This window comes from Lathamus discolor, chromosome 3, assembly GCF_037157495.1.
Source record: "Lathamus discolor isolate bLatDis1 chromosome 3, bLatDis1.hap1, whole genome shotgun sequence".
Taxonomy (NCBI): domain Eukaryota; kingdom Metazoa; phylum Chordata; class Aves; order Psittaciformes; family Psittacidae; genus Lathamus; species Lathamus discolor.
Window position 1 is genome coordinate 144,308,233 of NC_088886.1, and position 24,360 is coordinate 144,332,592.

Sequence of the window (24,360 nt, forward strand, 5' to 3'; positions counted from 1 at the left end):
TAAAACTGATAGAATAAAAAATGAAAGAGTGAAAAATAAGTAAAATGTCCTGCCATCTCAGTTAGTGGTATCTGCAGCTTTGGCCAAATCCCTTTCTTGCTCTTAACTGTTTCAGATGCAGCAATATACGCATCTGGGACAAAGCTCTTAAAGAGCATCCAAGCCCAAATGTTTCAATACTTGTTGCACAGGTCCAGTTGATATTTTATACGGAGCATGGGCATATTCAAACTTTGCATTTCTAAGCAACATTCATAAACCATTTGCGTGTGTAATTCCAATGCCCCCCTTGTCTTAACCAGCATTACGAAGCAGCTTTGATAAATGTAATAGTCACGCAAATAATAGTTTCTAAATGACTCGGTTTCACAGTAGGCAGAACATATTCTCAAATTATTCTCCCATTTAGATACTCTTTCTGATTTTAAAATGAAGTAGAAGCTATGAGAGTTGGAATACTACTGACTACTCCTTTTAATTATTCTTAACATTTCTGGTATTACTATGAGGTCTGATATTTATCAGTGCCAATACTTTCAATACCAGGGAGGAAGATCTTCTCCCTTTTCTCTCTTCCCCTGCCTAAGACCCTGTTCTGCTGCAGGACAAATCACACCAACTCCTTTTAAGTGCACAAGTCACAAAGACAAAGCATCTTTCATCATGCTAAGGATAGGCTGGAACAGCTCTGCTGCTGATTCCTCCTCTCCAAGTGAGGAGAGAAGGAAGGTATTAAACACACTAACAGTTTAGACAGCCCAGGAGGTATTAACACCTACATGACATGACTCTCAGCAACTTTATCAAGCTTGCTTTACCTCCAGGCATAGAACCTAAGCGCTGCACTCACTGACTGTGCTGCAGACCCAGTGCTGTCCCTCGCCCTCACAGTCAAGGTTTCACTGAGCCTTGGAAGAGCCAAATGCGTAGTCATTTTGAAGCAAAAGAAGCCACAGGAAGGACCTGTAAAGAAACCATTTTCACCCCAGTGCTGGCTGCAACTTACGGCAATGGAGCAGAGATATACTAGGCCTTCCTCCGCAGTATTGTAATGGAGAAAGCACGCAACACCAGACTCATAAAGTCAAATTAAACAAAATGCCATTAAAAACTTAGCTGCTGAGACAACATTAGATCAAAGGAAAACACAGTCATGAGACAAGTAATGGCATTAATTTAACTAAGTAATTCCTGAACACAGCCTGAATAATAGCAAAACTTCCTATAAAATCCTCTCTCCCATTTCATTGGCACTGTAATGCAATGGAAGCTTGGCAGATAACACAGTAAAGGCACTGTAACTCTACTAATTAACAGGACCTGTGCATAGGGAAGTCAATATATATAAGCAAAAAGACTAATGGCACAACATGGAAATGGAAAACAGGTACCTGAGACTACATGTATCCAACTTTCATAAACTGCAATAGCATCAGCTATGAAGGTGCTGGATGCAACGCACAGGACTAAAATGAGAACCCTGGTCTGATTTAAATATGCTCTCATTTGGATCAGCAGGAAACTGGCTCCAGATTTCCCCTAAGCCATCAAGGGTAGGGCACTGCTTGCCTCCTCACCTCTGAAAAAGAACACCCAAGCACATCTGAAGTGCCACAGCTAAATGTTCAAGATCAGCAGTGGACATCCTCATAAACAAGCTTCAACATAAATATTCTACCAGGCATATGTAAATATGTACTAAGATTTACATCATCTATTCAGTGCCTCTGACATTTCACAATAGTGTTTATTTCCTTACTTGCTAATTCACAGAACTGGATAATCTACAAGGAATTTACATATTAGAAATGAGCAAGACTCTTGGGTGTAACTTCATAAATATGACATTAGCATAGCAACGTTCTAATACAAACATACACAATGCTAAGTAGGAATAAAGCATTTCCTAAGGGCAGAGGAGGTCCTCTAGCCCCTGAATGAGAGCTGTGTGACAGCCTGCAGGGAGTTCAATGACAGTGAAAGGACCCAGCCTGTCCTGCGAAGCAGTGCTCTGTGCTGCCTCCCATCCTGACCACGCAGAGGAGAAGAAGCTGGGAATTGGGTCAGTGAATCAATGACCCGCCAGTTGTATCAGCCCAGCACTGTTGTCAGGGCAGGGAAGATAAAACAATTCCAAGGCCAAAACAGCTGTATGAAGATAGTGGGATTAAGTCTACAAATGTGGACTCCTTTTTTTTCCAAAGAAGAAAAAACCCCACGAATAGTCTATGATGACCATTTATAAACTCCAACATGTGGCCTGTATTCACAATTGTCAGTGTCCACACTAATTTACTATTACAATGCAAATTAAAACATAATTTATGATTACAATGCAAATAAACCTCATTATAATGAATCATTTTTTCTGTCACCTGGTCACTAAAGGGACACAAAAATCATTCTGAGATCTGAAACACCATTTCATAGAGACACCAATGAGAAAATGTTTCCAACAAAACCATGTAAAATATAAACTGGAGGTTTAAAGATTCCCCCGTTACATGAGGGAGCAGCTGTGAACAGTTCTGGAGAAGGCACACACTGTAACTAAATGCAGTCTTTTGTTAGTCCGCTAAGGATGTCAGAGGTGCTTGCTTTTTCCCCTTGACTCATCCTCTTCCCTACTGGGTATTCTGACCCTTAGTCCTGGCAAATCCAGCAGTACCAAAGAGTTCCTCTCTGGTGCCTCATTAATCACTCCCCTGCCATGTGCTATCTTACCTGCAGATGTAATTCTTCTTGCAGGATTCTTGTAAATTCAGGCAGTTTGGTTTCTCCCTGTCCTCATATGAACACACAGGAACAATAGTCTGCCGTCTCCTTTCTGTACAGGCTACGTCTCGACAGGAGCAGAAGAGCATCCCGTAGCTGTGCTTTGGGGGGACTTTGTCAAAAAATAGCCGGAGGGCCTTATGACACTTCCGCTTGTTACAGATTTCATTAGACGTGCTGCTGGTGCAGGGGGTTATGTAAGCAGATCTGAACCTCTTGCAGGTATCATTTAGGTTACAAGCTTTTGCTGCATCCAAGCAATTGTTCCCCTTTGAAAGTACTGGCTCCACTAGAAAAAACAACACAACAGCAGTGAGAAACATGGCACATTTATATGGTGGTTTGATGTTTTCTTCTGTTTGTTTCACTGTCAATGAGATCCTGATTAATATATTTGTTACACATACAACCCTCAGTGCCAGAAACTGCGACCAGTCCTTAAGTTTCTTAGGGTAATGGTTTAACAAGTAAGCAAGAGCACAGGCATGCGTTAAGAACAGAATGCTGGCAAATAAATGACCATTACACCGGGCAGGCTGTACTTCATCTTCCTTGTAGCAGACATGCAGGATGAATACGGGGCAACACTTGGCCTCAATAAAAAGCTATTAAAACCATTGGTAAGTTGGTCAGGATACGTTTAGCCCATCACACAAGAACACAGCAAGTGGGCTCCTGAGTCTGGTTTTGTACAGCTCTGACATTTCTTATTTTCTCCTTGAACAGTATAAATGACATTCAGCATCTACAACAAGTAACAATATTTAAATGTAATTCATGTACCCTGCAGAATGTAAAAGCCACGTCTGTTACTATAGCTTTTGAGGTATGAGAACAGCCCACCCAGGCAGAAAGGGAAGCAGGTGCAGCCCTATGACTGTGAGATATCTAAGGCCACCCACAAGGCCTGTAAGCTCCACACTTAGTTAAGACACTTATATGAGATCTACGGATGCCACCTGAACCCTGGAAGTTTTATGAGTTTACAAGTTTTGAGGAAGCTGATGTAGAATTAATAAGTAACTGAAAAGAACATTCTCCCCTACAAGAAGTTACAGAAAAAAATTGAACTCAGATAAAAGTTAAGGCTGTAATTACACATTTAATTTTGCAATACCTTATCCAGATATTAAAACCCAATAAATGCTTTGGTTGAAAATGAAGGCAACTGGAATTAGAATGCAAAATTCAATTAAGAATAATCGTATTGCTGCTCTGGATATTAGGAATGCCAACATCACAGATCTAAGAAAATACATTACCTTTCCATTGCTGCAGATTTTGCAAGCTCAACAAAACATTTTGCAAGTAACTAAAACTCTGCAGCAACCTCCTAGGAGGGTTGGCCAAACGTAAAACATCTCCAACGACCTAAAGCTCTAAGTTCATCTTAGAAACCTTTCTTGACAGATATTACACCTTTTCCCATTAACTCAACCCAAGGCCCTTCTACAACTCAATGCCACTCCACTGCACTCTCCTACTATGCTGCTGCCCATTCTCAGATCAGGATATCAACCTTTTCTATTTTTCCATGGCAGGAAGAGAAGATGCAGCCTGGGGGATGTTCTGCACTGAGGTACTGCACTTGCTTGAACTGACTATGTCCAAGATGGGCCTTGGATGCTAGCACACACTCAGCATTATAGAGCTATACACATATATGCACCTTTTCTCCTCCATGTGTCTTAACCTTGCCAAATGCAAGGTCGTACTTCCAGGTCGGAGCAATCCCAACCACAGCTACAGGTTGGGCAGAGAAGATATTCAGAGCGGCCCTGTGCAGAAGGACTTGGGGGTGCTGGTCGATGAGCAAATGAACATGAGCCGGCTGCAGTGTGCGCTCGCAGCCCAGAAAGCCAACCGTATCCTGGGCTGCATCAAAAGGAGCGTGACCAGCAGGTCAAAGGAGGTGATCCTGCCCCTCTACTCTGCTCTTGTGAGACCTCACCTGGAGCATTGTGTGCAGTTCTGGTGTCCTCAACATAAAAAGGACATGGAACTGCTGGAACAAGTCCAGAGGAGGCCACGAGGATGATCAGGGGACTGGAGCACCTCCCGTATGAAGACAGGCTGAGGAAGTTGGGGCTGTTCAGCCTGGAGAAGAGAAGGCTGCGTGGAGACCTCATAGCAGCCTTCCAGTATCTGAAGGGGGCCTTCAGGGATGCTGGGGAGGGACTCTTTATTAGGGACTGTAGAGACAGGACAAGGGGTAACGGGTTAAAACTTAAAACAGGGGAAGTTTAGATTGGATATAATGAAGAAATTTTTTCCTGTTAGGGTGGTGAGGCACTGGAATGGGTTGCCCAGGGAAGCTGCGAATGCTCCATCCCTGGTGGTGTTCAATATCAGGTTGGACAGAGAGGGTTGGAACTGGATGATCTTGAGGTCCTTTCCAACCCTAACTATTCTGTGATTCTATCCAGAAACAATGGAATGCATAAGTAGCATTAGACTTGTTTTTCATTCTAGCAAAATACTGCAACTACATTCAGGAGGTTCATACATTTAACCTTTGTACATTTAACATTCACGCTCCAAGTCCTTTCCAATCTTGCACAATAGACTTCTTGCACAATAAACTGCAACTTTTTGCTTCTTACCTTCATAAATTACAGAATTATAAACATGCGACATTTAACAGAGCCAAGCATTTCTTTCAATAGCAGCCTCCCACAGTTCAAGCAACACCAGATGCAGCAGATATCCAAAATACAACCCTCTCAGAAAATTGTAACACTTCTATATAAAATGTTGTACTACGTTAACATCCAACTATAATCTTAACTATGAACTCACAAAGTTTTTTCTTAATACAGTATATAGAATTATATGTTTAGTACAAATATAATTACTATGTAATCTGCAGGGCATATAATTATGCAATATATGAATAGCACATGCTAATTACTGTGTGATTGCAGAGTAATTACATGGTTATTTGTGCCTGGAGTCAACTGCTGAATTCCACTCTTCAAAACAAGATTTTGTGGAAGAGCTCCGAATGGGGCATTGCAATATGAACAGACATCAGCTTGCTGTGTGATACATTCTAAAGCATGCTTTAAAGAAAAACCAAGACGTAATAAAGCACCTCTTTGCAGATAATCATAGATATTATTTCCATTAAGGGTCCAAACTGTAGCAAATGCTGCTACAGAATTAAAAAGCACTGTGAATATGAACACCTCAAAAATCAAAAGAGACAGGTTAATCAATCTCTTTAAAAAGTAGAGCAGAAGCCAATTCACTGACAGCAGAAACATCACTGAAAGTTATCTTTGATGAAAGCTGAATTATCTGCAAATTGTTCACAAACAAGTTACATATATTCACATCTTTCGTGCAATTTATATATACCCAAGACTCACATTCCTTTACATGTCAACTCTGAACATGGATCACAGGGGTTTTTTGGTTGTTTTTTAAATGAGCCCTGGCTGTAACATACCACTTGCCTTATCTATTTTGAAACATATATCCCCAGGTATTGTTTCTGGCATATATTTATCATCATATTATACAAAATATTTTTATGCTTAAAAACCAAGATTACATACAACACATAAGAGATATGCACCAACTGCATTTGAGTGACATGAAACTGTCCAAACCACCTCTTCTCATTAATACCAATTTGTCCCAAGGTTTTAAACCATATTTTAATGCAAAATTTGCAACCCAGAACACGCTCTATCCTTTATTTATTGCAAAAGTACAACATAATTATTCCTAAATCCTGCGGTAACTACAAACAGTTAACCATACTGAGAGTGTTCCTGAGGATTACTTACGCAGCAGTAATGCATAAGGTCAAAATTTCACCCAGCTTCTGTTCTGCAAAGCTTAAATTATTAAGACAGGCAGGAGTTTGGCTCTTACTAGGTACTGACTACGTTAAGAGCAAATGGATCTAATCCAGAGCTACTTTTCCTGCCAGCATCCTTTGGGAAAGGTTTATGTAAGGAGATCCTTTCTCAGTTTCCCCCCTCTTGGGACACTTGGATATGGATAGAGGGAGATCAAAGTAGCAGCCTGGGACAAGTAACGATTTCTTCCCATCACCATTTCCATAGCCAGAGCTTCCTCTCTCCAAAGTCTGCTTTGCCTTGGGCCCATTCTGGAAACCTCTGCCAAATCATGCAGCTTTCCACTCCTGCCAAATCACTGCCAACTCTGAAGTTACTTCCAGGCAGGTGATAAGTGATGCCTCATGCCTGTGTGTGAGGCACTGGTTCACACCCATGGCAAGGGGCCCATCAGCAGCTGAGAGCTGCTTTGCTACTGTGGGTGCTACCCTGATGTGGTGCAGGCAGAGTCATGGAGCTGCTGCCTTGCTGGGAAAGTAGCAGTTCCCATTATCCATAGAGCTGGGATGCCTAAAAACATACTCTACCAGCAGTTTGCTGTACACTACATGCCAAAACTCTGTGGTAGCAGTAACTGGCTTACTGATACTAACTGACCCCTATGCTGGCTCACAGCTCTTCTACTGTACATGTAATATGTGCATGCAAGGTGAGAAATATCTTTCCGATAAATTTTACTGATGAAAAAGCAGGCCTTGTATTACAGTATAAGGCGCAACCACTTTGATGTTAACTATTTCCTGAACCCCCCTCTCCCTGGCCCAACACTGTTATAGATGCAGTGGTTCTGGACTCTTACTTCCATACAACACCAGAAAGAGCCAGCCAAACACTCCAGTCTTTTATCCAGAGATATTAAAGTTTTGATAGGGCTTTCCCTGCCCTGTGTGATCTTCCTTATGCTTCACCCTCTTTCACAGACTTTTCACCTTAATCTTTCATATCTCTTGCTTTTCCATTTCTATTTCATTTCTGCACCTACTGAGCCTTTGGCTATCTCCGCAACTCCTGTTAACACCATGGGGCACAAGAAGGGATTCTCAGTGGATATTGGGAGCTTCTTATTCATGCTCCCACTAGATGGAAGGAGCAAAAAGACTACTACTTGCTCTGTAACATTCTTACTAAACAGCAAAATGGACACTTAGTTTTCCATTTTCTTACAGCACATAAAAAGCAATTTACTGAAGCTGCTATTTAAAATTACCTTTACTGTTTGCAAGTAATTAGCGTTAGTAGGTTTTCTAAGTGTTTTAGTGAAGGGAATGCTGTAAAGAGAGCGATAAATGTTAATGTTATGGAAAGCAAAATTACAAAGTGATAGAGATGACCACATGGGTATGGGTCTACTCCAATAAAGACACAGAATATGGCATATAGGAACCAAAAACTGACCAGAATAAAAAGGAGAACCACAATACCACTTTAACAGAAGTACTGCCATGGGGCTCACCAAAGTACTTCTGCTTTATAAGAAAAGCAGATTAAAAAATAAGGAAAGCATGTGAAATATTGTCATCTGCATTTTAATGGATTCAAATAAACTACAATTTTCCTGGACAAATTATTTCTAATCCCAAATGGCAAAGAAAAAACGAGTCATCCCTGAGACATCATGAGACTGATATACATACATATTCTGGGGTTCTACTTGTTCTTGCTCATCAGCATTTAGAGAACAGTCAGGCCTACTTCTGACCTTTTCCATAATCATAATAAGCAGGTGCTTTACCTTTTAAATTGAAGACAATGCAAGCTCAGCCATAACCAGGGTTTTCAGAGTACTACAGAATATGACAAGATACATGTTGAAACTACAGTCGCCGTCGCAAGGCAACAAGGATGAGGCTGACTCCTGTGTGCAGAAGGGCACAACCCAAGGCTACAGCAACAAAAGGACCCAAACAATCAAAATTAGCTAAACTGAGACTTTAGGTTCCTGAGACCGAAGCTGGAACATTTTACACACCTGGTCAGTCATGTAAGTCTTTGGTAACACAAATTTCACGGGTCCCTAAAATTCTTTTCTGAATGCACCATAAATCTATTTGAGGAGGTAAAGACTGTCTCCTGTCCAAGCCCTACAGGGATCAACAACATCTGCATTGCTTAGTATGAACCAACAGACTTCATTTGGAAGTGTTCATCATTCAACAACCATGTTATGAATAACTGCTACACCCTGAGTCTTTTTCAAAACATCCTGGCCCTTGTTTTTATGAGACTCCACTGGTGAATCATCAGTCGGGGTCTAGAAGGCTTTGGTTCAATGCCATCCTTAACATGGAGACTCAGAACCACTGTTCTCATTTCCCAGAAGGGTTCTCAAACCATCTCGTAAAGTGTTCTCAGGAAGGTACACAGGAAAATAGTGCATGTTGCAAAGCATAAGAGAGAGCACGATGCTTCAGGCCAAGGATAAGAGCTCTCCCTGGGAGGCAGACTGCTGGGTTCTGGCCTGCACCCAGGAAAGAGAGCTGTTTTTCTTGCAAGAGCAATGACTGGAAACCAGGATTCCCTCCCTGAAGATGACTCCCTTAATTGTAAGCCTGTGGAGGCGTGATCCCACTTGTGCTCTCTTCTTTTAATCCCCTCTAAAAAACATAACCCTTTCTATACTACAACTCCTCCCCTTCCTTCCAGACCAAGCTACCGCCTAATCCATAGGGTACCCTCCCAGGCTTTGTGAAAACCCATAGAGAAGAGCAGAGAGCAAAGGCATCCCACTTCCCCAAAGACTATTCTATCTGCAAACTTAGTGACTAAAGCCTCATGACATCTTCTGCTAGGTGCCCATTAAAAGACAAGCTGCTCTCTACTCACAGAAGCATACACTGATTGCTGCATGGACAGACGCACCTGCCTGAAGCTGTGAATCCGGCCCCTCGGGTCCAAAGGCCTCCAGCAAATCTCAGTTTCTGTATTACTTATTGTCCATCTACACATTTATTGTGCAGGGTGTTTTTGTTAGTTGGTTTTGATTTTTTCACACAGTATTCCCTGTGCGCTTTATAAGGGATCTGAGCACCTTGCTAAGGATTTTAGATATCACTTGGAAGCAGAGGCTCCTGACTTTTAGGTGGATAAATCTATCTCTTGCTCTGTTCTTGGAAGTTTAATTCTAAGAAGGCCACATGCCCTATTTACTGCATTTTGCACTGCCCAAGTTCAACACTGAATCTGAGCTCTTACTAGGTGGGACTCTAGTCTCCATTTACAGTTAGATCCTGCTACCTTTAGCTGACCATTTCCTGGTGTATTTCACAGACATTTCAGGTAAAGATTGCAAGAGACTGCAACTTCCATGCTGCATATGTGTTGATGAGAAAGGGGAGAAATGGTGTCTTAAGATTTCCTTTGATACTGTCACTATTTTCTGGGGAGAAATGTGGACAGGCTGAGCAGAAAACTCAAAGGTGGCTGAGCCCTGTGGACAGGGACATCTGCTGAGGGACATCTGCTCAACTCGCACGTTATCTAAGAGGAAAGCCTTATAACCCTACAGTGAACTAGTTTAAAGTTTTGTTCCACAAAAGCAGAAAGGGAGAGGAAACCCTGCTCCCCACAGCTAACAACATTGTGGTCTGCTGCTGAAATTCCTTCTGTCTTCACTCACACAAATATCCTGATCTATCACCTTTCATTTCTGCTACAAATCTAATGAAAGGTTATACCAGGGTCCCTAGCTTTCCACATGGCACTGAGGACAGCAGTTCTGCATTATATTCGTGCCAGCGTAGTTAAATCAATTTTATTCACTAGAGTTCTGAACTGTCAGTAATCTAAGTCAAAGAATTTGGTTCTTTAATGTTTTTACTTCTTCTCTCCAAGGTATATCATTTAGGAGACAGAAATGTATGAATAAAATCAGAGGCTGCTAAACAAAGAGACTTCCAATTGTTGCAAACTAATCCAGCCACTGTTACTCACATCACTGCACCGATGATTTCAGTTCTGCCATAAAGAGTTTTAGGGTGTAAAGGTCATTTTAACATATCTACACTGCGTTAGCATTTGGCATGGATTATGCATGACTAGGACCATATACAGAATATATTTTTTTGTGACCGAATGATCTCGGTCATCCCATACACAATTCATACTCTGTATTGAGTCAAAGGCTGGTTTTGTGATGTGGAAGGCTATTACCACAGTTTCGGCTGGGTTCTTCTAATTAATTCCCCCTTAAAATATGAAAGTGTGTTACTGCATATGCTCTCACGTTATACAGTTCAGTATTTTATTATTAGCCTAATTCTAAGTCAATATAATTGAGAAAGAACTAACACACATGGAAATACAGAACAAACCTGAGAAAACAGGCAAACCTACATGGTTGCCACGAGAAGTGATTTACTGCATGCAAGTTCTCAAGACACAGTGAGGGACTGTTACCAAAGTCATGCCAATTTACAGGGCAACTTTCAGTATTCCTTTTTATTACTGAAGAATTGAATTCACAACTTGTTTCCTCTTTCCCTCAGACTTGATTAATTACCATGTTAACATAACTACTATTCTCCGGCTTATAATGGGCTCCCCTCTAAAGTGCTGCCCCAGCAAAATAAACCAGGAGAAAGCTTCTAGCTCTTTGCTCTAGCATTTCAATCCTTTCTAATCTCACTATTTTTCAAATTTATGTTCCATTCCAATAAAGCTTGTGTGAATATTATAGCAAATCAGATAATACAAGGTTATGACCCTTGTAATTGATCCTTCAAGGTTCTTTTTGCTTTTTTTCCACTTGACGTGGTAAAAATTACATTTATATGTGCTTGTTGACACTTGAGAATTCTCTTTGTTGGTCATATACACTGTTTCAGAGAGATCACATTACATAATGATGTATTTCCAGTGCTTTATTTCTTCTATACCTACAACCCCATTAAGCTGTAAGCAAACCTCCCGTGGGGCTGTAAGACTACAAGTATCAAGGGGGCTATGCTCCTATACCGTTCAGAAGCAGGAGAGCTGGGGAAAATATCATGTGAGGGTACAGGGTTAAACATCGGCTACTATCTTCAAATATTTTCAGATAAATAAAAGCAGCTTAAAATAAAAAGTTAAATTTCCATTTGTCTAAAAATGCACATTTTACACACAGACCACGTGTGCCGGCAATAGAAATCAGTTATCTGTAGCAATGGTTTCTGCATCACATGACCACTGGAATAAAGTGATTAATTGGACTGTCTCAGTAAATGCGACCATTACACTTTTAATTAACCTTTTCAACCTCTTGCACCTTTTGCTTTTGCTATACATTAGATTTTTGCAGTTTTCCAGTTATTACGCTTGATTAAGCTTAAAACAATGCAGAGTTCTCTTAGAAAGATAAGAACAACAATTCAAACAGCTCTTACTGTTCCTAATAAGAAAATACCCCTGATACTGTCATCATAAGGATAGTCATAAATCAGGTGGAGGACAGACATTCTGAACTCTGTGGCTATGTTCCCACCTAATTTTTGTTTTGGCAGCACACTGTTATTTAATGGCTCTGGCTACCAGGAAACTAGCTTTTGAAAATTCTTTCTCAACCTAGTTATAATCACTCCATATAAATCATACAATGATCAATTATAATAATCTTAGCTTCATCCATTATTTACACATAGCATTCGAATCTACACAGCAGGAGTGCAGGAAATTCCAAAGTCCTTTCTCTGCTCACTAACAACTGATTTATTCCTGAAGTCATGCCAGGTACAGAAAAGAAGGGGCCAGATATGCTCTCAGCTACAACACCCAAACCTGAAATAACCAGATTTTGGACAAGGAAAGGTTCTTGGCTCTGGATACAGTATTTTTAATAACCACACTAGCTTCAACATAAGATTTTGCTTTACACTGGTGCACCAAAATCAGAGGAGTTCTACAGTTATACACTCTGACAGCACAGTGTACTCTTACTTTAAAATGGCCTAGATCTTTCTCATATATATGCACACATATTTGTATAAGCATGTATGTATGTACGTATAATGTTTCAATAACATTTGACTATTGTGTGCAGTTCTGGTGTCCTCAACATAAAAAGGACATGGAACTGTTGGAACAAGTCCAGAGGAGGGCCACGAGGATGATCAGGGGACTGGGGCACCTCCCGTATGAAGACAGGCTGAGGAAGTTGGGGCTGTTCAGCCTGGAGAAGAGAAGGCTGCGTGGAGACCTCATAGCAGCCTTCCAGTATCTGAAGGGGGCCTATAGGGATGCTGGGGAGGGACTCTTCGTCAGGGACTGTAGTGACAGGACAAGGGGTAACGGGTTAAAACTTAAACAGGGGAAGTTTAGATTGGATGTAAGGAGGAAATTCTTTCCTGTTAGGGTGGTGAGGCACTGGAATTGGTTGCCCAGGGAGGTTGTGAGTGCTCCATCCCCGGCAGTGTTCAAGGCCAGGTTGGATAAAGCCTTGTGTGGGATGGTTTAGTTTGAGGTGTCCCTGCCTATGTCAGGGGGGTTGGAACTAGATGATCTTGAGGTCCTTTCCCACCCTAACTATCCTATGATTCTATTCTATGACTTCATGTCTCACTCTACAAGGTAGCTACTAATGTATTTATTAATAAGCATGAGAGTCCAAGTATTTTGATCTCACTTAAGGCAATACCTGAGCTCAGTGTGAGACAGATGAGTAGTCTGATGGAAGGAAGAAAGACACTTAAAAGAAATGAACTTTCCAGAAGACTCAGGCCAAACATCCAAACATTTTTCAGGAGAAAAATAGACTATAACTAGGATTTCGAACTAGTAACGAGGAATTTTAGAGCATTTTAATAAACCAACTATATATTTTCAACTATGTGGAACATTAACCTTACGATCATCACTTTTTTGTATCTTGTCCTATGTCAGTCTCAGCCATAATGAATGTTATAACATGTAAACACAGGGTCTGTTTTGAGGTTTAATATTTTGAAATTTTCCAACACGTAGTTTAGCATTTCAACTACATGCCAAGAATTGCTTTGTCAATAAAACTGTATTTTTCTAGTTTACTTTTTTAATTTCATTAAATAATAAAACTGTTAAAATGTGAGAAACAGAAGTTATATTACACAGAATTCTATTTAATAGAATATATTAAAAATGCTATTTAAATATTAATGTATTTAATATTAAATATATAAAATAACAAAGTGGTGCTTTTGCACATACAGAACCACACTTTTCCTTAACATCAAGAGAAAGAGTAATAGGTGAACCAAAGAGAAAAAGGTCAAAAGTAGGAACGTGAATGCTTTCTGACCGAACAGGAAAAGGGCAGAGAAAGCCCTCAACCTAACCTATAAATGCACATACAAATGGACACAACTCCAACAGCAGAAACAAAAAATGTAAATCCGTATGTCCAAACTGGGGCATCACATGAAATTTGTCCATGGACAAAGCACAAGTAGAGGCTCAGCAAGTGGTGCATAAGTAAAAATTAATGTGTAGGATTTATTTCATTCTACTTTTTTTAGTAAGATGTGAATATGACCCAGAGCAACTTTTTTTACAAAATTAAAAAAAAAAAAACAACTCTTCCTCAGAAGTCCATTTGGCTCGTCAGATGGGTAACTGCACAGTAAGGGAACCAAGGAACTTCAGCTGGGCAGTTCAGTTTGCCAAAGCCCTTCAAAAACTTGCAGCATTTAGATTTGAGCAGAGAAAGCAGAATGAGAACTTGTCAAGGCAGGAAGGAAGTTCTAGACAGACAAGAGCTCATAGAAGGTAAAGCTAGCATTCATATTTGGTCTTAAAATCACAAGATTAGAAAGGATTTTGTAAAGTAATCCATGCTCCTACCCCACAGCAAGACCAGCCATTGACAGAACAAAGCCTCACTGATGCTGTCTTAGGTGTACCCAAGTCCATGGGAGCAGAGGGCATGCATGCAGAAGTGCTCAGGGATCTGGCCTATGTCACTGTGAGGCTGATCTCCCTTTCATAGGTCTTGGCAATCAGGGAACTTATTGATGGCTGGAGCAAAGCAAATGTCACAAATAACTTCAAGAAGGGCAAACAGAAGGATACACAGACTAACAGGTGGGACAGCCTCAGCTACAGCAATGATTATTGAGCAAGCCCTCCTTAGAGCCATATGCATGCACATAAAGGACAGGAAAGTGATGAAAAGCAGTCAGCATGGATTCAACAAGATCCAGTCAGGTCTGACTGCCTTCATGGAGATGACTAGTTCAGTGGACAGAGGAAGAGCACAGTGTCACTTTGCATTGACTTTAACAAGCCTTTTGGAGTAGTCACCCAAATTAATCCTTGCAGTCAAACTGGAAAACCAGCTTGGACAGGACTACAGGGTGGAAGTCATACTACTACTCTGCTTTGCATGAGACCTCAATGATCTCCAAAGGTCTCTTCACACCTTAATTATTTGCCTAAGCTATGCTTAACCTGTTTTTCAGTAACTCTACAGCCTCTCCAAAGAGCATTCCATTATTCTCTATATATCCCATTAAAATCTTTTCCTGGTATTTAATCTATTACTTCCAGCAACATAATTCCTTGTTTCCTTCCTAATTTTACTCCTTTTCTCTTAACAATAGCTTTTTGATTTCTTGAAGACCATCATTCTCCACTCTTCCTTTAAGCTAGTCCTCCCCAGTCTACTAATTCTTTCTTCACAAATTTTGTTTTCTAGGTATCTACACAATTTTATTCTCAGATTAGGGAAAAAAGAAGATTAGCAAAACAATTCATAGACCACGAGCTCCTATGTGAGCTGTACTCAGGATATTGCTACAGACAGCCATAACCTGTTAATTCAAGAGTTGCTGAAGCATAGTTTACTCCAGCCTCAAGCAATACCAGTGTAGGTAGGGACGGTTTACACGCACTGACTCTCTACAGCAGGAGTATATATTAGCTTATCTATGACAGCAGCTTGCTCCTGATGGTTATAACCTGAAAAAAGAATCGAAGTCTGTTAAGACCTTAGTAGAAAAATTATCCTGCTTATTCTGTAGTATTACTCTTTCAGAAGGAAAATCAAGAGAGGACAGGGGCTGGAGAAGTGATTGTGAATTGAATCTGACAACAGCAGCTGATGGGATAAAGCAGGAGATATTTGAAAGCAGAGAATGGGGAAAGAGACTCTCTCCAGCCTAACAAGACAAAAGCTCCGCCTTCTCTAAAGCTCTCCTGCAACTCCTATCAGGTAGACACAGATGTCTCTATGGTCACGATAGAAGTACATTAGCACAAGTAAAAGAATGGTATACAATCACAGAGAAAGCAACAATAATGGGACAGATGCTCTATTAATTGACAGCAGCAGTAGGGGTGGGGTGAAGGATGTCATCATGGCAGCAGGGAGAGCAATAGAACCAGAGAACAGCAAAAGTCACAGCAGCTGCGGAGGCATTGAATCACCCCCTCCTTTCCTTGCTGCTAGTGAAAACCATTTGGGGCAGTTATCTGGCCTATCTACCAAACAATATGAGCCTCGTTCCATTAATCCACCACCAGCTGCTCTTCTTTTCCCTATCAGTTGGTCCCAATGCAATCCTGTTGAATACAAATAAATTTAACATAACGTGAAGAGGGGAACTCTGGTACCTCTTGTCTATTCATGGATCTGCTGTAGATCAGCTTCAGGAAGCGTGTAAGAGCTGCAATCACTGTGATGATGCTCACTTCAACTTAAGTCTCATTGCTGAGACTTCAAAAGCCAATGATCAAGGACATTGTGTATTGAGGCAGGTGAACTTTATAGAACAAGAAAAATAGGAGACTTCAGAAATAAGCAAATTATATGATACTGACTTAGAGATTATGATGGTCACAGTCCTACTGTGTGCTCAGGAGATAAAGCAGTACAGAATGAAGGTAAGGTAGCTGTTTATGATGTAAGCACTTACCTACATGCAACTGGGAGTTTATTAACTTGAGATCATTATGTTATATGATAAATTAGACCATACTAATAATCAGACCACCACCTACTGTCTACTCTAAATTACCTTTCACTTCCACTTATGCCATGTATGACACTTGGCAATAAAAGTTTCTTTCTGATTTGTCTTCATGCTCTGGTCTTTTCCCTGTTCTCTGCTGATCCCTCTTCCTGAGCTAGTCTGGTTTGCCTTTACCTGTCACTTATAAATGTCCCAACTTCTCTTTTTCTTTCCAAATGTAAAAATTTAGTTCTTCCTAAAAAAAAACAAAAAAAACCCCAACCAAAAACAGGTAAGCAGGAAATCAAATTATTTTGATTTCAGCTAACTACAGAGCACTCATGTCTCTTTTTTTAGAGGTGCTGCCCCTATGCCCCAGCTGTCAGTTATTTAGTGTCCAGTCTGAAGCCCACAGAACACAACAGTTTGACTTCCATTTGCTTTGACAAACTCTGGATCCAGGTTTTATGCTCCAACGTAGCCTGTGCTCTAAACATGTTTAGATCAACTAAGCATTTGACTAAGTGCTATCATGAACTGGGCATCAGTTTACACCCTCCTTGGCTCCCTTTTTAACGCTAAAATATATATGGATCACTCTGATTTTTGTTTAATGTACATGTTTACAAATACATGAATGCACACATACGTAGAAGTGAAAACAACTGAAAGAGAAGGCCAGTGTTATACTAAAATTAATTATTTTCATGTTCAAACACTAAAGTAAAATGAATATCCTCCTAATTAGTTAGAAGTGATCTTCACTAAGTAAAATGACAACATTATTTACATTTAAACAGTCTTGTTTTATTCAGAGTCACTTCACACATATGCACACTACTGAATTGCAGCCAGTTCTGGAGTGGAGAATTACATTTATGTAGCACTAGCAACACTGTCCAAGAGACATTGGAGGAACATGGATAAGAGATGAACTAAGAGTGGATAATGCTCCTGTAATCAGAACTAGAACACATACTCAAATCACTATTATTACTTTTTTTCCAATGTTAGCACTCCTGCTCAAGTAAAAAGTGTTACTGCTGCTGGGAATTCAGACCATCAGACTTTCCAACTCACATCGTGCTGAGACACTTGTGCAGTATTGACCTAAATGGATGGTTTTGAAATACTAATTCACTGGTGTTAACAATATTAATCACATTCTCTTCATTGCAGGTGCAGCCAGTACAGCGCTGCAGATAGCTGCACAGTGGTAGAGCCATTTCTTTGGCACATAACACAGCCCACTGATCACTATATGATGTGGTAATAGGAAGACTACAGCTGCCTGAACTTGCTTGCATAAACATAGCTCTAGTTTATGGCACTTGCTCTGACATTCTGTGTCACTGAAGCCATGGATGTGAAATGGGTTCAGAGCCTTTTTATTGTTAATTTCTGCCTGGAAGCCCCGACGTTTAACAAATTGTGCAGAAAACTTTGGTGAGCTTCAGTTTCCCATTTTTCTCTACCCGTTTTCTTGGAGAATGGATTGCAACACTTAGGAAAATCCTGGCGGTACTTGGAATGAGTGCCCCTCACAAACAGGCTGATGAGGAGTTTCTTCTCATTCCTGTTGGTAATAAGAGATTTAACAGCACCCTATGTATATCTGCTCTTCGTATTTACACGCTTCTCCATACCCATCAAATCCAAAACAGAGTTTGCCTATGTAACTACTGATTAGTGTCAACAGCAGTATTTTTACTTTTGAATATATTTACAAATGCACATATTTAGTTAAAATATGGTATTCAGATTAAGCCTGGGACCTAAACTAAACCTACATCTTGAAGCTACTGATGTTCTAAAATTATTGTGATGTATGAGAAAGACATAAGATAACAAAAAGCCCAAGCACCCAAACAAGCACAACACATAGAAGCCCCGAGGAGAGAACAGAATCTCAGAACTCACTATACATTGGATACCACCATGCACATGCATTGCTCAATCAGCAACAACTCTTGCTCTCCAAGGCCCTGTACAACTGTGAAACTTACACACGTCCGATTAAGCACACAACCAATACAATAGTATAGTTTCCACTGTAATTCAAGAGTGTAAAAAAGATTAAGAACACTATTGAAATCAACACCAAAACTTCAAATAAAATGAATTATGATTAACTGTTAAAGCTAGAATAATGTAGAAAGGAAAGATATCCACAGTACAGTAGTGCACCAATAAACAAATAAAGTACAAAAGTCCCACATATACGACGTTTGAAGAACAAAACTATCCATCAATGTCTTGGCACGGATCGATCAAACAGAATGCTACTGCCGAAAACCTAATAGTATGATGGTAATAATGTAGCCATAAAGCCTCTACTCTATAATTGACTGCTTCCACTTCAAGCTAACATGTCTAAAAGAGTGACTAATGTTCACCTAAAGATTTCACAGGCATTGAATGACAATCAGCTCACCTCATGCTAGTCTCCACAGATTGCTTATGCTGGGTAATTGTTGAGGGACATGAGCCAGGGGGGAAATAGTCTACTTAAAGAAGGAAATTCTATATGAAGAATGGCATGATAATCTGAAAGGAAAATATACAGTTTCTTTCTGATTGTAAAACACAATGCAATACTTTACTTCAGCCAACACACTCCTTTCCTAAAGCAGAAGCATCAGTAGCAACTCCATAAATAGTCCAGAGTAGGTTTTATATTTCAAACAGGTATTTAAACTTTCAGCAAGGTGTAAGAAATACACTGTATGCTTCCCAAAATTATAGCCTATGTTCTTTGAATAAAGCACATGTTTTCGAGAATTTACACGTAGACTGTATGCTTTGGTCAGATTTTCCTTTGGTAGACGGGGAAATAATGCAATTTCACTGAAATCCAATACTTAATTGATGTTATAAAACTAAATTGAACTATACACTTCAGTGACACGATCTGTGTTTTGTAACTTCTGTGATCTCACAGACCAGGCTATCTTAAAACCAGCATAAGCTAACACGCAGTTTATTTAGCTGTAATTCAGGAGACTAAGCTGAACTCAAGCATATTTTTGTCCTTTCCTGAATGAAAAAAAAAACCAACTGAAAACCTGAAGAATCAGTTTGGGATTTTTAATTTTTTGAGGCCAGAATGAAAAATGGAAATTTGCTTTGTATGTTTCACCGCAGATAAAAATATATTTATAATTAAAATGTTTGGAACTCTCTAATGGACCATGAGCACAAGTCAAATTGCTCTGCCGCCTTTGATATATACTTAAACATAATTGGCTAGTCTTAGTGATGTATTTTTAAAGAGCTACCTATTGATTAATAATGTTTCAGTATTAATATAACCACTTTGTGTGGATCAAGAAACATCAATAGCAGAAGCCCATATTTATCAGCAAATTAACTGGATATAGATCTGTTGCTTTAAGCCAAATGGGGTGCATTCACCCATTATTTTCTAAGAGAGATGAAATAACTGTAAGAGTGAAAGATTAAAGCAAAACTTGGGTTTATATTTTAGCTTCATACAATGGATAAAGTTAATGGGTTTTAACACATAAAAAGAAAGGATGCAAGAGCAAAACTCCCATCTGCAGGAATCTGTGACAGAGTAGTTTTGTACTTTGGGGCCTCTTCTCATATATTGGACAAAATGAAATGTACAGTACAGAGGTGGGGTTTTTTTTGTTTTTTTCTTTTTTTGTTCTTTTAAATCCAGTTAAAAATGGATTAAACCAGTAAATGATCTTGTAATCTGATCCATATAGCCAGAGCTCTTACAGTCACAATCATCTCGATGACACCCAACAGGCTCCATAAGGACACAGAGATTTTTCAATTTAAAGAAATACCTGAAAATAATACCCTGGCCTGCATGTGGGGATCCATCACAGAAGTATATGAACATGAAACACTGCTTGTAGATCAAAGTTATTTACCCAAGACTACAGTGTACATTCAAACAATGCATGAAAATGCGTGAGAACCTCTGATATTTTGCATGGAAAATGGCATGAAAAAGCACATTGTGCCTTCCTACTGCAAACACTAATGAATAAATTCAGGAAAGCCCCATTGTTAAGTATTATATCAAGCAGTTCAACACCTGTATGGTGCTGTGATATCTTTTCAATATCAGAGCAAATCAAGGCAGAAGGAACTCTAATGGCTATGTAGTTCATCCTCCTGTAGCAAGCCAAACTGAGTCCATCCTCTGCAAATGTCTGTATCTCCCAGTGAAGGGGATGCTACAGCCCCCAGGGTACTACGTACAGTGCCTTGCTATCCTTAAAGTTAGATTTCTTTTCCCTAATATCTAACCTAAACATCACATACTACAATTCAGACCAATTGACAATTACCCTGTCACCAAGGATATTAGATTACTTTGACACTTGTTCTTAATGAATCCACACTGACCCTCCTTATCACCTTACATCCCCTAGATGCTTTTAAATCAATTTTTTAATACCCTATTCTATAATCCTTCTAAGCACAGAGTTTGGGAACTGGATCGTAATTCCCTGGCCTTTTTCCTAGGTTTATTTCATTGATGGCATGTATGTATATATATATCTCTTTTTTTAATAGGATAGGCACTATGTTAGTCCTTTTCCGGCCCTCTGGGATCTCTATCTTTCATGAGTTCTCAAAGATAATTGCTAATGGTATAGGGACAGCTACAGCTTGGTTAAGTACTATAAAATGAATTTCACCAGGCTTCTGGAGCATTTTCGGGCCATCAGAAAGAAAAAAAAAGGTAACATTTCTAATGTGTTTATTTTTATTCAAGACACAATTTAGCTAAACTGAGCTAAAACCAAAACACATATCTTTAACTTTTTTCTTTTTTGTGATAACAGACCATATGTAACAGGTCAAACATCTTTAAACTGACTTTAGAAACTGCTAGCCAAGTTATGTTGCTACAAGCTCAGGAGTGCTGCATCCCAACTAGAAGGAAGTGCAACAGGAGGGCCAGGAGACCTCCTTGGATGGATAAGGAGCTGCTGAGGAAAATTCAAAGGAAAAAAGAGGCTTATAAAAAATGGAAGCAAGGACAGGCGGCCTGGGTAGAGTACAGGGATGTTGTCCAGGAAGCTAGGGACTAGGTTAGGAAGGCTAAGGCCCAGTTAGAATTAAACCTAGCCAGGGATGTTAAGGATAACAGGAAGGGATTCTACAGGTACGTAGCAAACAAAAAAACAGACTAGGGACAAAATAGCCCCCCTGAGGAAGCTTTCGGGAGAACTGAGTACACAGGATTTGGAGAAGGCTGAGGTTCTGAATGACTTCTTCGCCTCGGTCTTCACTGGCAAAGGCTCTGACTGCACCACCCAGGTCTTACAAAGTAGACACAAGGACTGTGAGAATGAAGACCTTGGGCCCACTGTAGGAGAGGATCTGGTTCGAGACCATCTTCAAAATCTGAACACGCACAAGTTCGTGGGACCTGATGGAATCCATCCATGGGTCCTGAAGGAGCTGGCAAATGAAGTTGCGAAGCCACTGGCCATCGTATTTGAAAAGTCATGGCAGTCAGGTGAAGTTCCCGATGACTGTAAAAAGGGAAATATAACCCCCATTTTCAAGAAGGGGAAAATGGAAGACCCAGGGAATTACAGACCAGTCAGTCTCACCTCTGTGCCTGGTAAAATCTTGGAGCACATTCTCCTGGATGGCATGCTAAGGCACATGAAAAACAACAAGGTGCTTGGTGACAGCCAGCATTTTCATCAATGACCTGGATGAGGGAACTGAGTGCACCCTCAGCAAGTTTGCTGATGACACAAAACTGGGAGGAGTGGCTGACACACCAGAGGACTGTGCTGCCATTCAGCGAGACCTGGACAGGCTGGAGAGTTGGGCGGGGAGAAACTTGATGAAATTTAACAAGGGCAAGTGTAGAGTCTTGCATCTGGGGAAGAACAACCCCATGGACCAGTACAGGTTGGGGGTTGACCTGCTGGAAAGTAGTGAACGGGAAAGGGACCTGGGGGTCCTGGTGGATAGGAGGATGACCATGAGCCAGCAATGTGCTCTTGTGGCCAAGAAGGCAAATGGCATCTTAGGGTGCATTAGAAAGGGAGTGGTTAGTAGGTCAAGAGAGGTTCTCCTCCCCCTCTACTCAGCCTTGGTGAGGCCGCATCTGGAATATTGCGTCCAGTTCTGGGCCCCTCTGTTCAAGAAGGACAGGGAATTGCTTGAAGGAGTCCAGCGCAGAGCCACAAAGATGATTAAGGGAGTGGAACATCTCCCTTATGAGGAGAGGCTGAGGGAGCTGGGTCTCTTTAGCTTGGAGAAGAGGAGACTGAGGGGTGACCTCATCAATGTTTACAAATATGTAAAGGGTAGGTGTTAGGATGATGGAGCTAGGCTTTTTTCAGTGATATCCAGTGATAGGACAAGGGGCAATGGGTGTAAACTGGAGCATAGGAAGTTCCACGTTAACATCAGGAAGAACTTCTTTACTGTAAGAGTGACAGAGCACTGGAACAGGTTGCCCAGGGGGGTTGTGGAGTCTCCTACACTGGAGATATTCAAGGCCCGCCTGGACAAGTTCCTGTGTGATGTACTGTAGGTTACCCTGCTCTTGCAGGGGGGTTGGACTAGATGATCTTTTTAGGTCCCTTCCAACCCTTGGGATTCTGTGATTCTGTGATTCTGTGATTCTGTAAGGGGAAATCCTGCCTGACCAATTTGGCGGCCTTCTAAGATGCGGCTACAGAATTGATGGATAAGGGTAAAGCAGTTGATGTCATCTACCTGGACTTGTGCAAAGCCTTTGACACTGTGTCGCACGACATCCTTCTCTCTAAATTGGAGAGATATCAATTTGATGGATGGACCACTCAGTGGATAAAGAACTGGCTGGATGGCCACACACAAAGAGTTGTGGTCAATGGCTCGATGTCCGGCTGGAGACCGGTAACGAGTGGTGTCCCTCAGGGATCGGTGTTGGGACCGGTCTTGTTTAACATCTTCATCGCTGACATGGACAGTGGGATTGAGTGCGTCCTCAGCAAGTTTGCTGATGACACCAAGCTGTGTGGTCCAGTTGATACGCTGGAGGGAAGGGATGCCATCCAGAGGGACCTTGACACGCTTGTGAGGTGGGCTGATGCCAACCTTATGAAGTTCAACCACGACAAGTGCAAGGTCCTACACCTGGGTCAGAGCAATCCCAGGCACAGCTACAGACTGGGCAAAGAAGAGATTCAGAGCGGCCCTGCGGAGAAGGACTTGGGGGTGCTGGTCGATGAGAAAATGAACATGAGCCGGCAGCGTGCACTCACAGCCCAGAAAGGCAACCGTATCCTGGGCTGCATCAAAAGGAGCGTGACCAGCAGGTCGAAGGAGGTGATCCTGCCCCTCTGCTCTTGTGAGACCTCACCTGGAGTATTGTGTGCAGTTCTGGTGTCCTCAACATAAAAAGGACATGGAACTGCTGGAACAAGTCCAGAGGAGGCCACGAGGATGATCAGGGGACTGGAGCACCTCCCGTATGAAGACAGGCTGAGGAAGCTGGGGCTGTTCAGCCTGGAGAAGAGAAGGCTGCGTGGAGACCTCATAGCAGCCTTCCAGTACCTGAAGGGGGCCTATAGGGATGCTGGGGAGGGACTCTTCATCAGGGACTGTAGTGACAGGACAAGGGGTAACGGGTTCAGACTTAAACAGGGGAAGTTTAGATTGGATATAAGGAGGAAATTCTTTCCTGTTAGGGTGGTGAGGCACTGGAATTGGTTGCCCAGGGAGGTTCTGAGTGCTCCATCCCTGGCGGTGTTCAAGGCCAGGTTGGATGAAGCCTTGGGTGGGATGGTTTAGTGTGAGATGTCCCTGCCCACGGCAGG

General features: G+C 41.1%; 1 protein-coding gene across 2 annotated transcripts in view; it reads right to left on the reverse strand.

Annotated features, from left to right (window-relative positions):
- GFRA1 (GDNF family receptor alpha 1) overlaps window positions 1-24,360 on the reverse strand; it is a 150,838-nt gene that overhangs the window by 52,617 nt on the left and 73,861 nt on the right. For both annotated transcript variants that reach the window (XM_065672340.1, XM_065672341.1), the window contains exon 4: window positions 2,725-3,064. In XM_065672340.1, the coding sequence (XP_065528412.1) occupies window positions 2,725-3,064 (340 nt within the window). The remainder of the gene's footprint in view (window positions 1-2,724; window positions 3,065-24,360) is intronic.